Source organism: Lolium rigidum, chromosome 4 (assembly GCF_022539505.1).
Source record: "Lolium rigidum isolate FL_2022 chromosome 4, APGP_CSIRO_Lrig_0.1, whole genome shotgun sequence".
NCBI classification, from domain to species: Eukaryota; Viridiplantae; Streptophyta; class Magnoliopsida; order Poales; family Poaceae; genus Lolium; species Lolium rigidum.
The window spans coordinates 239,736,574-239,752,595 of NC_061511.1; the positions used below are offsets into that span (position 1 = coordinate 239,736,574).

The 16,022-nt window shown below is 46.8% G+C and overlaps 1 protein-coding gene across 1 annotated transcript; it reads right to left on the reverse strand.

The window, feature by feature from the left end:
• Positions 1-2,934: 2,934 nt before the first annotated feature.
• Positions 2,935-4,777, reverse strand: LOC124649975 (7-deoxyloganetin glucosyltransferase-like). Its single transcript, XM_047189548.1, has 2 exons — positions 4,222-4,777; positions 2,935-4,140 (listed from the first exon to the last, which is right to left on the reverse strand). The coding sequence occupies exons 1-2, from the start codon at positions 4,760-4,762 to the stop codon at positions 3,167-3,169; spliced, it is 1,515 nt and encodes a 504-aa protein (XP_047045504.1). The 5' UTR covers positions 4,763-4,777; the 3' UTR covers positions 2,935-3,166.
• Positions 4,778-16,022: the final 11,245 nt, after the last annotated feature.

Below are 16,022 nucleotides of genomic sequence, written 5' to 3' on the forward strand. Positions count from 1 at the left end.
TGATGGCGGTTGACGGGCTTGATGGAGTGTCTTTATTCGTCCCCGGCAAAGGCGCCAGAAAATTAGCTTGATGTCTACTCACGCTTCTTTTCCTGTAGACAGTGTTGGGCCTCCAAGAGCAGAGGTTTGTAGAACGACAGCAAGTTTTCCCTTAAGTGGATCACCCAAGGTTTATCGAACTCAGAGAGGAAGAGGTCAAAGATATCCCTCTCAAGCAACCCTGCAATCACGATACAAGAAGTCTCTTGTGTCCCCAACACACCTAATACACTTGTCGGATGTATAGGTGCACTAGTTCGGCGAAGAGATAGTGAAATACAAGTAGTATGGATGTATATGAGTGGTAATAGCAATCTGAATAAAATATGGCAGCAAGTAAACATGCAGTAGAACAGTAAGTAAACGGTGTTTGCAGTATTGGAAACAAGGCCTAGGGATCATACTTTCACTAGTGGACACTCTCAACATTGATCGCATAATAAATAATAACTTCTTCTCATTTGTGCTACATACACTCTTTTGTTGGATGACAAACACCATTCGTTGTGTAGGGCTACAAGAGCTCCCTCAAGCCGGAGTTAACAAGCGCCACAACATTCGGCATTCATATTTAAGTAACCTTAGAGCATAATAGATCTTTGCAAAATAGTCCGAGTACTAACATAGCATACACACTGTCACCATTACACTATGAAGGGGGGATAGATCACATCAATACTATCATAGCGATAATTAACTCCATAACCTACAAGAGATTATGATCATAATCTACGACAAGAACCACACGATGCACACACTCTGTCACCTTTACACCATGCAGGAGGAATAGACTACTTTAATAACATCACATGAGTAGCACATAGACTAGTAGCGATACAAAGCTCATCATATGGATCTCAATTATGCAAAGAAATTCACGAGATCATTGTATTGGAGTACAGAGAGAGAGATTAACCACATAGCTACCGGTACAGCCCTTAGCCTCGAGAGAGAACTACTCCCTCCTCATCATGGGAGCAGCAGCGTCGATGGAGATGGTGGTGGTGTCGATGGAGAAGCCTTCCGGGGGCACTTCCCCGTCCCGGCGGCGTGCCGGAACAGAGACTCCTGCCCCCCAGATCTTGGCTTCGCGATGGCGGCGGCTCTGGAAGGTTTCTCGTACCGTGGCTTATTCGTATCGAAGATTTAGGTCAGGGACTTTATATAGGCGGAAGGGCAGCCTCGGAGGGGGTCTGGTGCAGCCACACCATAGGGGGGCGCGCCCACCCCCTGGCTGCGCCACCCTGTGGTCTGGTGGCCCCCCTCTGGTTCCTCTCGGGTGTTCTGGAAGCTTCGTGGAATTCTAAGATGCTGGGCGTTGATTTCGTTCGATTCCGAGAATATTTCCTTACTAGGATTTCTGAAACCAAAAACAGTAGAAAACAGGAACTGGCACTTCGGCATCTCGTCAATAGGTTAGTTCCGGAAAATACATCAAAACGATATAAAGTGTGAACAAAACATGTAGGTATTGTCATAAAACAAGCATGGAACATCAGAAATTATAGATACGTTTGAGACGTATCGGCAACATGCGGAGCTTCCCAACAGCGGCAATCTGGCGTCGCTGTTTTTTTTTGAGCAAACCACGCATTACCATTAGATTAAACTTTGAGATTACAGCAAACGTGTCCACCTCTGGAAATATCCAGATGACAGCAGACATAGGAAATTGCACACAGACCCCTAGAAAACGTAAAAATACAAAGAGAGCCCTTCGGGTCCTTGAGCGCATCCACGACGCGTCCAATCGCAATCTCCGCCGCCGCTGCCGTCGGCATCGCCGCCGCAGAAGAAAAAGATGGACTAACCGCATCCCCAGCGCAACTCCTTTGAGGACCTCAAAAGTCGGCTGCTGCACGCAGCAGCACCATCGCCATTGGAGCTCGTCGGCCGGGGAAGAAGCCCCGTCACTCCTCAGAGCCAAGCTCCGCTGCCTCCCGTCGACCATGTCGAGGAAGAACATCGGGGCCACATCCTTCGTACCTCGCATCCCTCTCCTATGCAACAATCTTCTGGACGAGGCCGGCGCACGCCGCCGACCATCTCCTGGACTCTTCCCACCCAATTCCCGGACGGATCCAGAGACACACCGCCCCGGGGGCAGCAAACCGGGGAGAACAAAATCCCACCTCGACCACGCCGACGCTGCCTCGACGTTGCCGCCCGGGAAACTTCTCCGCACGCCCAGATCTCGGATCCCGGCCGCGGAAAACTTATTCGCCGCCGCCGGAACGCCGGCGGCACGCACATCTATCCCACACATATTTACATGCCGGAGACGAAGATCCTGGGCCCCCCACCCTCCCGCCGCCGGAGCGGCTGATGGAGGGAAGAGAGACCCAAGATCTCGCCGGCGGTGAAGGTGGAGAAGAGAGTTGGCCCCTGGATTCGCCTCTCTTTACTGTAGAGGAGAAAAGGGGAGAAAGCTATCGACGACAGAGCTGTTACTCTAGGCCGATGCGGCCACTTCGCGCTGGGATGCTGCGTGTGGCGCAGCTCCTCCATCAACCTCCAGGCCGGCGTGCCGTCAAGGAGGCCTTTGAAGTTGAGTTCCGGCCGGAGTTCCCCGTTCTACCTGCGTCAAGTGGTGCGTCCCCGACGCGAGAAAGGAGTCCGGCGACGGGATTTAGGCAGCGATGGAGAAGATGATCTTCTGGGACTGGATCGCGTTTGCAATTTTCTTTTTAGGGTCCTCTATGTAAATTTCTGGCCTGCTTTCAAGTTTCTTTCTTTCAGGGCCTTTATTGTAAAATGTACCCACCGAGTTAATGCAGCTTCTTCGGGGTCTTTCTAGACCCCGATCCCCTGTTAAAAAAACTCATGTCTCAGAATTTAATTTTTAGAACTTGTCATAATATATTTAAAACTGGTGTTGTTTCAAAGTACTCATCATTTGGAACACAAATATTCACTCGAAATAGAAATCGGCCATTTGATTTAAAAGATAAGACATATGCAAAATTTAGAGTAAAATGAAAAAGCATGGGATGAGAAGAGAGATAAAGACAGGTGTGGCAGAGTGAACAGGAAAGATGCGTGTATGTATGTCACATATTTTCACCTGCACATAATAGGAGAGAGAGTGGATTTCCTAATTTAAATGCAAATAAACGGTTGACGCCGTCTAGCCAGCAGATTTTTTACTTGCGGTGGTCAGCACATCCTTGAGCAGGCTATCAAAATTGGCCAACGACCTGCCGCGAGGTTGCGTGGTTGCACGAAGACCGACCTCTTTCCATTCCATTGACTTCCGCTTCATCTCCTTCCCTACCTCACCTCCCATCGCCTCCCTTATCCTCGCCTCCACCACCTCCCGGCGCACGTCGTCGCCGACCTCCATCCCGACGCCCCACTCGACGCACACGTAGCGGGTGTTGGTCTGCTGGTCGGCGAAGAAGGGCCAGCACAGCATGGGCACCCTGGCGCTCAGCCCCTCCATGGTGGAGTTCCACCCGCAGTGCGTCAGGAACACGCCGACGGCCTCGTGCCGCAGCACCGCCTCCTGCTCGCACCAGGTCGTCAGGAGGCACCTGCCCTTGGTCGCCTCCAGGAACTCGGGAGGCAGCGTGGCAGAAGCGGCGGCGTCGCCCTTGGCCAGCAGGTCGTTCCTCACGATCCATAGAAAGTCGTAGCCGCAGTTGGCCAGCCCCCACGCGAACTCCACCAGCTCCTGGCTAGACATGGTGGTTGTGCTCCCGAAGTTGACGTACACCACGGACCGGGGCTCCCTGCCGTGGAGCCACTCGAGGCAGGAGCGGTCTTCTCTCCAGAGGCTGGAGCGTGTAGTGGCGAGCGGGCCGCCACCGTCGGGGAGGAGCTGCTCGGCGAGGAAGTTGAGCGGGCCGATGGTGTAGATCGGCGGGAGTATGTCGCGCATGGCGTCCAGCGCGGGCTGCTCGAGCTCGTCGAAGGTGTTGAGGATGATGGCGGCCGCCCGGTCCGACTGCTCCACCTCGTGCATCAGGAAGTTGAGCACGATGCCATCGAGGTCCGTCGTGCAGATGAAGGAGGGGAAGTCTCGGAGGCGCATGTGCTTGCTCATCCCGGGAGCCTGCGTCACCGGCGTATCCAAGTACCCGTTCGTCAGCTGCTCTTCATCTGCCCAAATTAACATCAATGTCGCTGACGGTGACGAGACGATGTCACGATCGAGGAGGACGTAGGAGTGCCTAAACGTACCTTTGAGAGGAGAGACGCCTTCGTCCATGAGGAATCGGAAGTTGCGGTAACCCATGTAGCCGCAGGCGCTGGCGGTCCAGAAGAGCGCGCACGGCACGCCCACCGCCGCCGCCGCGTCCACGCAGAAGCTCATGAGGTTGTCCCCCATGACGCAGGTCACCGGCGGCACCCCGGCTGTGCCGTTGAGGTCCTGAAGCAGCTTCTTGAAGTGGGGAAGGCAGGTGGTCATGGTGTAGTAGCAGAGAGACTCCGAGTGCTGCGTGGCGTCGGCGACGTCGGACGGGGGGAGGCCGTCGGGAATGGTGGCGAACCGGAAGTCCGAGAGGCCCGCGACGGTGGCGAGGCCGCGGGAGCGGACGAGGCGGCGGTGATTGTACTCGGTGTTGACGAAGGTGACGTAGAAGCCCTTGCAGTGGAGGATCTTGGCCAGCTTCATCATCGGCGTGACGTGCCCCTGCGAAGGAAACGGCAGGCACACCACGTGGGGCTTCTCGTCGGCCGGAGCAGCACCCATGTCGCCGCCCGCCGGAATCTTATACATGAAGGTCAAAGATTGCTACTGTGTTGGCTGCAAGAGAAAAATGCGATCTTCCTGCTTATAGTGGCAATGCGAAGGTATATATAGGTGCATGCGGGCATGCGGCTAGCGATTAGTCCAAGTGACAACCGAACGATGCCCAGCATTATGTGGACGTGAGAAAAAAATCTGACTAGGCGTCGAATTTAGTGTCCAAGTCAACAACTGATCAACTCTTAGAATCCCATTGTTTTTGTCTCAAGCTCTGCCACTAGCTATAGGCGAAGAAACTTCAAGCCACGACGTTTACACCAACGCGAGAAGAGAGGCGTGCTACTTTTCTTTTCTCATGTGTGTGATGCCATCACTAGAACGCACCTGTACCACCCGCGTGTTCGCGTCCCGGACTTATCACATCCATCGGCTGCTTTTTTTCTTTGGCGCAAAATGCGTGCTGTATTTCTATAGAAGAATAAGAATATATTTACAAGAAGCAAAGAGTATCTTCAAAAGCCTTTGTATCTTTCGAGTTGGAATTGCTACAAATTTAAAATATAGCAATTTGCTCTAAAAAAAAGTTACTCCAAGAGTCTTTTTGTATAACTGGTTTTCACATGTAAAATTATGGATTTGATTATTTCTCAGTCGACTGGGAACTAACTTCGTTTTCACTCAGACGATGTCATCAAATCTCACTTGCAAGTCATGTTGCAACTCATGACTAATCTGAATCACAATGCAAATCAAATGTCGTATGACTTGACTAAGCACGAAGCTAGTTCTCAGCTAGCTAAGAACGAACAAATCCCTAAACTTATAACAAGCTTGGTATAGTTGCCCTCCAACTTGGTATATTTGCAAAGTGTGATGCCCACTTCGTATAACACGCGAGACAACCAAGTGCCCGTGACCCTGAGGTTTCTCTTCGTGCGCTCGGCCGCCGGCCACTGCCCCGCCTCCTCCCCTGGCGCGGGTCGCCTTAAGCTGCCTCTCCTGCGTGGGCTGACACCCCCGACGCACCTTTCCCTCTCAGAGCTCGCAAGGCCGCTGCCAAATCAAGCCCCGGCGTGGCCCACCACCATCGCAGACTTGCCGGCCGATCCGGCCCGGTGGAGACCCACGGCCACCGCGTCTATGCCCGTCCTCGGCGCGTCTTTCGCCGAGAGCCGCAGCCGCCGCGTCTTCAGCCGTTTGGTTCCCTTTTTCCCCCTCCGCCCCAAGCCACTGAACCGCCTAATCGAGCTCCGCCTTCCCAGCAGTCATGCCGTCTGATTCAGACCAGAGGAGGTTCCACGCCGCCAAGAAGAAGAAGAAGAAGAAGAAGAAGAAGAAGAAGAAGAAGAAGAAGAAGAAGAAGAAGAAGAAGAAGAAGAAGAAGAAGAAGAAGGGAAAAAGGTAACCCACTGACATGTGGGTCACGTGTGTCCATGACCAGTTGTGGGTTTCTATTATAGGTATGCTACTGATGATTCCAAAGTGTAGGAGACCAATTGTAATACTTTTCAATAAGAAAGGTTGTCGAAGCCACGAAGAGCTGAAGGTATTGGTTAGTATAATTGGCAAGGAAACAATAATAAGAAAGTAACAATTTTGATATTTTGGGTGTATAGTTTGCAATAAAAGTAAAGTGCAGAAAGTAAATAGCAAATAAGTAAATGCTCTCGATAAAAGAAAAGCCCAATTATCTATGTAGCAAGAGGACAAGCTCAAGTCAAGTGTGTGTGCTTATATGATACTAAAGTTCCCGAGGGAGGCATGAATTTACTAGCATCTGAGTTCTACACAACATGGTAAATATTTTGTCAAGCTTTATTCAATTAGGGGTGGAGGCGTGGAGCCTAAATTAGGTGCAACTATAGATATGTGCAAACACATTCCTTATGATGGGTTCTAGGGCCATTTTCATGTGCAAATATAGGAATCATTTAGACATAAATGTTCCACCATAGTAATAAGATCATTGGTCCCCGACATAAACCCCTCTAATGCAACCCATAGTATTGGAAAACGGTTTCTGACAGTCTGTCCCTTCCAACACGAATGCATTACATTAAAGTGCGGCCCTTGAGCCCATATAGGTGAAGTAATATGCAGTCGAAGTTCGCATAAAACCATCATAGAACAACATAAAAGATAGAAAAACTTGACCAAATACTCATTGCACATCATATACAATCATAGCCAGATCATTCTATGCCCCCAGGAACGTGGGGAACTACTCACAAGTGTCAAACATGATATGGACCAGAGGCAGAATGATTAGAACACAATCTGGATATATATTCTCCCCACCAAATAACGACAAAGTACCAATCACAAATATGCAATAGCACTAAAAACAATATCCGGGGTTCAATTCAGTACAAACTATGAGGGGGACGACGTTGATATCGTAGATGGAGATGGTGGTGCTGGTGATTGATGGAGATGCCTCCTCCCAAGCCAAGTAGGAGTGAGGATGTCGATGGCGTCGATTTCCCCTTCACCGGAGGCACCGGTGTAGCAAGATCTACCCTCTCCCGGAGTAGGAGAGGAGTTTCGCCTTCGCCGCCGCCTCAATAAATCTCGGGAAAAATATGGCTTAGGTTTTTAGGCGAAACAGAGGTTCTGGTATAAAGGGGGAACCGAGGCGACGCTCGAGGGCCGAACGACCTTGGGTGGCGCGCCTAGGAAGGTAGGGCAAGTCACCTAGGCTCGTTCCCTCCTCGTGGCTCCCCTCTCGCGCTTCTTTCGCTCACGGTCCTTCACCGGGTGAAAACTGATTAGGTATTTTTGCCTTGATTTTTACCGAACCAGAAATCACTGAAACAAATAAAATACGAAAAAGGAGGCTTTCTGCCTCCCAGAAATTAAATATCAACGAAGGGGACTTTGTAGGAAAGTCCCGGAAATAAACTAAAAATACATCAATAAAGGTATATGATGTCAAATAACAATGAAAACTAAACATATATGTAGCAATAATGATGATATAAAATGTAGCTATATATCAAAGAGAAATTTGGCTAGGATTGGTAAACCTTCTCTCTCTTCTTTGTATACCTTGTTTTTAGCAATCCATTATAGGAAGGTTGTTGAAGATGATCTAAGAAGATTGGAAACAATCCACTTAGCACACTCCAACACTCACTCCACCAAAACCCTAGTCCTACTCACGCACTAGAGTATCATTCCATCCAAAACTCGCTCGCTCCTAAATTTTAAACTCATGATGGATGCGACCTATCAACTGAGTCTCATTACATAGATCCCTAACATTGTCAAATACTCGGGCATTCCATTGCTTCCAAATCATCCAAGCCATCAAGATCACCAACGTATCAAACCTTCTCCGGTCTCTCCTCTGAATCTAGTTCTGCCCTGCGACCACCAGGACTCAAGACGGTCATCTACCCGTGGTTCCGCCAGGCGCAAGTGGGTCCTTCTCAAAAAGCCAAACCACACCTGATTTGCAAAGCTAAAATGCCCCAAGATATGATCCAACTAGTGCTCCTCTTGCAATCAGGCAGCGCACACAACCGTGTGATCCTGAAGTCCATGCCATTGTCTTCAGTCCGATGTCTAGAGCCTATACTGAAGCACTAACCACACAAATTTCTTGCATTTGAGTGGTGCAAGTGATCTCCAAACTAGTGTTCGCACACGAACACGTCACCATGTACCTCCGACGCCGAGCGTGATACACAAGACACATCGTCTGGGGAGGCTCACTCGAAGCGCGATACGTAAGACAATCCGGCGGGTTCTTTTGAAGACCCGAAACCCCACATGCCTGGGTGAGACCCCGTCTGGACGCACAGCGGTGATGGGCTGCCCTAGGTCGATTTGCCCGCCCCTAGGACTTCACAGATCGAAGCTCTCCAACACGAAGAACGCCGAAGAACGAAGAGCAGAAAACAAGGGCGAGAGAGAAAAATTATAGGTTTGTACATTGGTTTATGATCGTGTGTTGTTGTTCAATCGGCCATCACCCTTCATGTATATGAAGGGCGATTGGACTTTCCATGCAAGCATTATGCTTGAGTTCACATTCAAAACCCTAGTTTAGGTCCAACTCAGATGGGTTGGTCCAAACTTTCTATAATTGTTCAGTCAAAAACTTATTTGCACCTTACGAACTAACTTTGAGGCAGTAAAGAATCTCAAATCAAAAGCTTGTAAACCTAAAAGTTGTTCGTCTCAAAAAAATGAAGAACTTTCATATTGATAACTTTTTCATATGAGTTGATCTTAACTGCATAGAATCGTACAAACACGAAAAAGTTTGTCCAGTTCCCAGAGCCATATTTGAACGATTTCCTTACACTCCGAACAAGACATCAAATATTCCATGTCTGATACATTGAGTTTGTCCCTATCTCGGATCAGGATGACCTAAAAATTAAAGTTGCTTGTTTCGACGATACGCATAACTTTCGTTTTTATCATTTTTTCATTTGAGGTCTTCTTCAAATTTTCACTCTTTAAGGCAAAAACGACTGTCAACACATACCCTCTGTTTTTTTGGCAAAACATATATTCCGAAAAATAACTTGCACTAATTTTTTCCTAAGGACAATGTCAACACTACATTGTCCATTGGTTCTTAGGACGATAATTCTGTATCATTCATGTATGTTAAGGGCGATAATTGTATATCGGCTATACGTGCGTTTAAGCTCTTGCTAGGCGCTCGGGTAGAACTTCTTCATATATCTTCTATTGAGGGCTCGAGGAAGTAAATTCCCGTCCAAGAATTCCACCAAGTATGAGTTTCCGGGAACTACTCTCGTGACCCTGAAAGGACCCTCCTAGCTCGGAGACCATTTGCCAAATTTTATGTCTTTTGATCCAATTGGCAGAATCACTTTCTAATTAGATCGCCAACTTGAAAGCTCTTCAACTTCATCTTTTTTTTATAAGCACATGCTACCCGTAACTTATCCTTCTCGTAACTTATCCTTCTATATGTCTTTCAGAGCAGTTAACCATTTATCAACCTCATCAATGGTGTGCATCATCAAGTCATGAAAATCCAGTGCCGATAAATCATTCTGCTTAGCGAATCTCAAAGCTGCTAGATTCACCTCTACCGGTAAAACGACTTTCTGTCCATACACAAGCTCATACAGAGTTATCTTTGTAGCACGATGCCTAGAGATTATATGTGCCCACAAAGCTTCAGAGAACACTTAATGCCACTTTCTCGGATGATCCTCAATCTTCTTCTTGATGAGCTTGATCAAAATTTTATTATTAGATTCATCTTGTACATTAGCCTGTAAAAGTACAAGCAGGTCGAAGATTGCAAACCGTGCTTTCTACAGGAGCGGCCGTGCGGCTTGTGATTAGTCCACCGTCCACGTGACGACTGACTATTCCCAGGAGGAAATTTTTCTGACCATGGGCGGATTTTAGTGCCCAAGTCATTTCCTTCTCAGGCTCTTCCACTGACTATCGACAATGAAATTCACCGGTACGAATACTACCGACCATACATAGCTTGGACTGAGGTTGGAGTGTGCTGGCCCCTCCCATCCACCCTCCACTGCTCATCCAACTGTGTCTAGGAAAAGGAAGACCCGAAGCAATATTTAGTTGTTTGCACTGAATTTGAAGAAAAACTGAAACTACACTTTTCACAGTTTAACAATCTGACAAAATCTGAAGCAAAACTGAACTCAACAAAAGGATACTCCATTTATATCCAATACTAATCTGAACATAAAACTGAACCCAACAATCTAACCAAATCTGAAGCAAAACTAAACCCAACAAAAGGATACTCTACGCATTCAAACTGAACCAAGATTATACAAAGAACAATTTAGCAATATATAGCGCTTACCATTAAAATTATACAAAACTTAGGCCTAATTCTTTTGAAAGCATAACAAATAAGCCAGCCTCTCACTAATTTCTTCCATAAGCCACCTGGTTTATTGGTCAAAGCTTCCCAAGTAATAAGCCGAAGCCGAGTGGCCTATAAGAGAAGTTAGGGAGGGGGCGACTTATTTTTTAAGAAAGCAAAAGAGCTGGGCTTTAATATTTAAAGAAGGTGGCATTTAACACTCAAATCTGTAGCAACGAATTGAAGCGCGTGATGTACACGTCCGTTGGGAATCCCAAGGTGTGATGCGCACAATGATGACGTGTAACTCACACGTTCGTTGGGAACCCCAAGAGGAAGGTATGATGCGCACAGCAGCAAGTTTTCCCTCAGAAAGAAACCAAGGTTTATCGAACCAGGAGGAGCCAAGAAGCACGTTGAAGGTTGATGGTGGCGAAATGTGATGCGACGCAACACCAGGGATTCCGGCGCCAACGTGGAACCTGCACAACACAACCAAAGTACTTTGCCCCAACGAAACAGTGAGGTTGTCAATCTCACCGGCTTGCTGTAACAAAGGATTAACCGTATTGTGTGGAAAATGATTGTTTGCGAAGTAAACAGTAAAACAAGTATTGCACTAGATTGTATGTGATGTAAAGAATAGGACCGGGGTCCACAGTTCACTAGAGGTGTCTCTCCCATAAGATAAAAGCATGTTGGGTGAACAAATTACAGTCGGGCAATTGACAAATAGAAAATGGCATAACAATGCATATACATGATATGATAAATATAGTGAGATTTAATTGGGCATTACGACAAAGTACATAGACCGCCATCCAACTGCATCTATGCCTAAAAAGTCCACCTTCAGGTTATCATCCGAACCCCATTCAGTATTAAGTTGCAAAGCAACAGACAATTGCATTAAGTATGGTGTGTAATGTAATCGACAACTACATCCTTAGACATAGAATCAATGTTTTATCCCTAGTGGCAACAGCACATCACAACCTTAGAACTTTCTGTCACTGTCCCAGGTATCAATGAAGGCATGAACCCACTATCGAGCATAAATACTCCCTCTTGGAGTTAAGAGCAAAAACTTGGCCGAGCCTCTACTAATAACGGAGAGCATGCAAGATCATAAACAACACATAAGTAATAGATTGATAATCATCATAACATAGTATTCTCTATCCATCGGATCCCGACAAACACAACATATAGTATTACCAGATAGATGATCTTGATCATGTTAGGCAGCTCACAAGATCCAACAATGAAGCACAATTAGGAGAAGACGACCATCTAGCTACTGCTATGGACCCATAGTCCAGGGGTGAACTACTCACTCATCACTTCGGAGGCGATCATGGCGATGTAGAGTCCTCCGGGAGATTAATCCCCTCTCCGGCAGGGTGCCGGAGGCGATCTCCTAAATCCCCCGAGATGGGATTCGCGGCGGCGGCGTCTCTGGAAGGTTTTCCGTATCGTGGCTCTCGGTACTGGGGGTTTCGCGACGGAGGCTTTAAGTAGGTGATACGTCTCCAACGTATCGATAATTTCTTATGTTCCATGCTACTTTATTGATGATACCTACATGTTTTATGCACACTTTATGTCATATTTGTGCATTTTCTGGAACTAACCTATTAACAAGATGCCGAAGAGCCGATTCGTTGTTCTCGCTGTTTTTGGTTTCAGAAATCCTAGTAAGGAAATATTCTCGGAATTGGACGAAATCTTCGCCCAGGGTCCTATTTTTGCACGAAGCTTCCAGAAGACCGAAGAGGGAAGGAAGTGGGGCCACGAGGCGCCGACACCATAGGGCGGCGCGGCCCAGGCCCTGGCCGCGCCGACCTAGGGTGTGGGGCCCTCGTGTGGCCCCCCACGTTGCCCTTTCGCCTACTTAAAGCCCCCATCGCGAAACCCCCAGTACCGGGATCCACGATACGGAAATCCACTCCGGAGGTGATGAGTGAGTAGTTCTCCCCTGGACTATGGGTCCATAGCAGTAGCTAGATGGTCGTCTTCTCCTTGTTGTGCTTCATTGTTGGATCTTGTGAGCTGCCTAACATGATCAAGATCATCTATCTGTAATACTATATGTTGTGTTTGTCGGGATCCGATGGATAGAGAATACTATGTTATGGTGATTATCAATCTATTGTTTATGTGTTGTTTATGATCTTGCATGCTCTCCATTATTAGTAGAGGCTCGGCCAAGTTTGTACTCTTAACTCCAAGAGGGAGTATTTATGCTCGATAGTGGGTTCATGCCTTCATTGACACTCGGGACGGTGACGGAAAGTTCTAAGGTTGTGATGTGCTCGTTGCCACTAGGGATAAAACATTGATTCTATGTCTAAGGATGTAGTTGTCGATTACATTACGCACCATACTTAATGCAATTGTCTCGTTGCTTAGCAACTTAATACCGAATGGGGTTCGGATGATAACCCGAAGGTGGACTTTTAGGCATAGATGCGATTGGATGGCGGTCTATGTACTTTGTCGTAATGCCCAATTAAATCTCACTATATTTATCATATCATGTATATGCATTGTTATGCCTTTCTCTATTTGTCAATTGCCCGACCGTAATTTGTTCACCCAACATGCTTTTATCTTATGGGAGAGACACCTCTAGTGAACTGTGGACCCCGGTCCTATTCTTTACATAGCATACAATCTACTGCAATTGTGTTTTACTGTTTTCTTTGCAAACATCTTCCACTCGATACGTTTAATCCTTTGTTACAGCAAGCCGGTGAGATTGACAACCTCACTCGTTTCGTTGGGGCAAAGTACTTTGGTTTTGTTGTGCGGATTCCACGTTGGCGCCGGAATCCCTGTTGTTGCGCCGCATCACATTTCGCCACCATCAACCTTCAACGTGCTTCTTGGCTCCTACTGGTTCGATTAAACCTTGGTTTCATACTGAGGGAAACTTGCTTCTATACGCATCATACCTTCCACTTGGGGTTCCCAACGGACGTGTGCATCTACGCGTATCAGTAGGCGAAAGGGCAAGGTCAGAGGGGGTCTGGTGGGGCCAGACACTAGGGCGGCGCGGCCAGGGCCTGGGCCGCGCCGCCACCATGTGTGGGCCCCACGTAGCCCCTCTCTGGCGACTCTCGGGTGTTCTGGATGTTTTCGGGCAAAATAGGAACCTGGCGTTGATTTCGTCCAATTCCGAGAATATTTCCTTACTAGGATTTCTGAAACCAAAAACAGCAGAAAACAACAACTGGCTCTTCGGCATCTTGTTAATAGGTTAGTTCCAGAAAATGCGTAAATACGACATATAATGTGCATAAAACATGTAGATATCATCAATAATGTAGCATGGAACATAAGAAATTATCGATACGTTGGAGACGTATCACACAACAGCAAGTTTTCCCTCAGAAAGAAACCAAGGTTATCGAACCAGTAGGAGCCAAGAAGCACGTGAAGGTTGTTGGTGGAGGAGTGTAGTGCGGCGCAACACCAGTGAAACCGGCGCCAACGTGGAACCTGCACAACACAATCAAGATACTTTGCCCCAACGTAACAGTGAGGTTGTCAATCTCACCGGCTTGCTGAAAACAAAGGATTAAGCGTATCGAGTGGAAGATGGTGTTTGTTTGCAAAGAACAGTAAGAATAATGATTGCAGTAGAATGTATTCAGATGTAAAAGAATGGACCAGGGTCCACAGTTCACTAGTGGTGTCTCTCCAATAAGATAACTAACATGCTGGGTGAACAAATTACAGGTGGGCAATTTACAAATAAAGATTCAATACATATCAATGATGATTACTATGAGATTTAATCAGGGCATTACGACAAAGTACATAGACCGCTATCCAGACATGCATCTATGCCTAAATAATCCACCTTCGGGTTAGCATCCGCACCCCTCCGGTATTAAGTTGTAAACAACAAATAATTGCATTAAGTATGGTGCGTAATATAATCAACACAAATATCCTTAGACAAAGCATCGATGTTTTATCCCTAGTAGCAACAGCACATCCACAACCTTAGAACTTTCTGTCACTCGTCCCGCATTGAATGGAGGCATGAACCCACTATCTAGCATAAATACTCCCTCTTGGAGTTACAAGTATCAACTTGGCCGGAGCCTCTACTAGCAACGGAGAGCATGCAAGAACATAAACAACACATATATGATAGATTGATAATCAACTTGACATAATATTCTAGATTCATCGGATCCCACCAAACACAACATGTAGCATTACAAATAGATGATCTTGATCATGTTAGGAAGCTCACAAGATCTAAACAATGATAGCACAAGCGGAGAAGACAACCATCTAGCTACTGCTATGGACCCATAGTCCAAGGATGAACTACTCACTCATCAATCCGGAAGCGGGCATGATGATGTAGAGCCCCTCCGGTGATGATTCCCTCTCCGGCGGGGTGCCGGAGGCGATCTCCTGAATCCCCCGAGATGGGATTGGCGGCGGCGGCGTCTCTGGAAGGTTTTCCGTATCGTGGCTCTCGGTACAGAGGGTTTCACGACGAAGGCTTTAAGTAGGCGGAAGGGCGGAGTCGGAGGGGTCACGGGGGCCCCACACGCTAGGGCCGCGCTGCCCTAGTGTGTCGGCGCCTCGTGGCCCCACTTCCTTTCCCCCTCGGTCTTCTGGAAGCTTCGTGGAAAAATAGGACCCTGGGCGTTGATTTCGTCCAATTCCGAGAATATTTCCTTTGTAGGGTTTCTGAAACAAAAAACAGCAGAAAACAACAACTGGCACTTCGGCATCTTGTTAATAGGTTAGTGCCGGAAAATGTATAATAATGCTGTAAAGTATGTATAAAACATTCAAGTATTGACATAAAAGTAGCATGGAACATAAGAAATGATAGATACGTTTGAGACGTATCAAGCATCCCCAAGCTTAGTTCCTACTCGCCCTCGAGTAGGTAAACGATAACACAAATAATTTCTGAAGTGACATGCTACCAACATAACCTTGATCAACAGTATTGTAAAGCATATGAGATGAATGGAGTGATCTGAAGCAAAATATTGCTAACAAAAGATGATGACTAAACAAATGAATCATATAGCAAAACTTTTCATGAATAGTACTTTCAAGACAAGCATCAATAAGACTTGCATAACAGCTAACTCATAAGCAATAAATTCTTAGTAGAATGAATTGAAGCAACACAAAGGATGATTAAATTTCAGCAATTGCTTTCAACTTGTAACATGTATATCTCATGGATATTTGTCAACATAGAGTAATATAACAGGTGCAATAAGTAAACATGTAAGAATCAATGCACATAGTTAACACAAGTGTTTGCTTCTAAGATAGAAAGAAGTGGGTAAACTGACTCAACATAAAGTAAAAGAATGGCCCTTCGCGAGAGGAAGCATGGATTACTATTTTTGTGCTAGAGCTTTTATTTTGAAAACATAGAAACAATTTTGTCAACGATAGTAA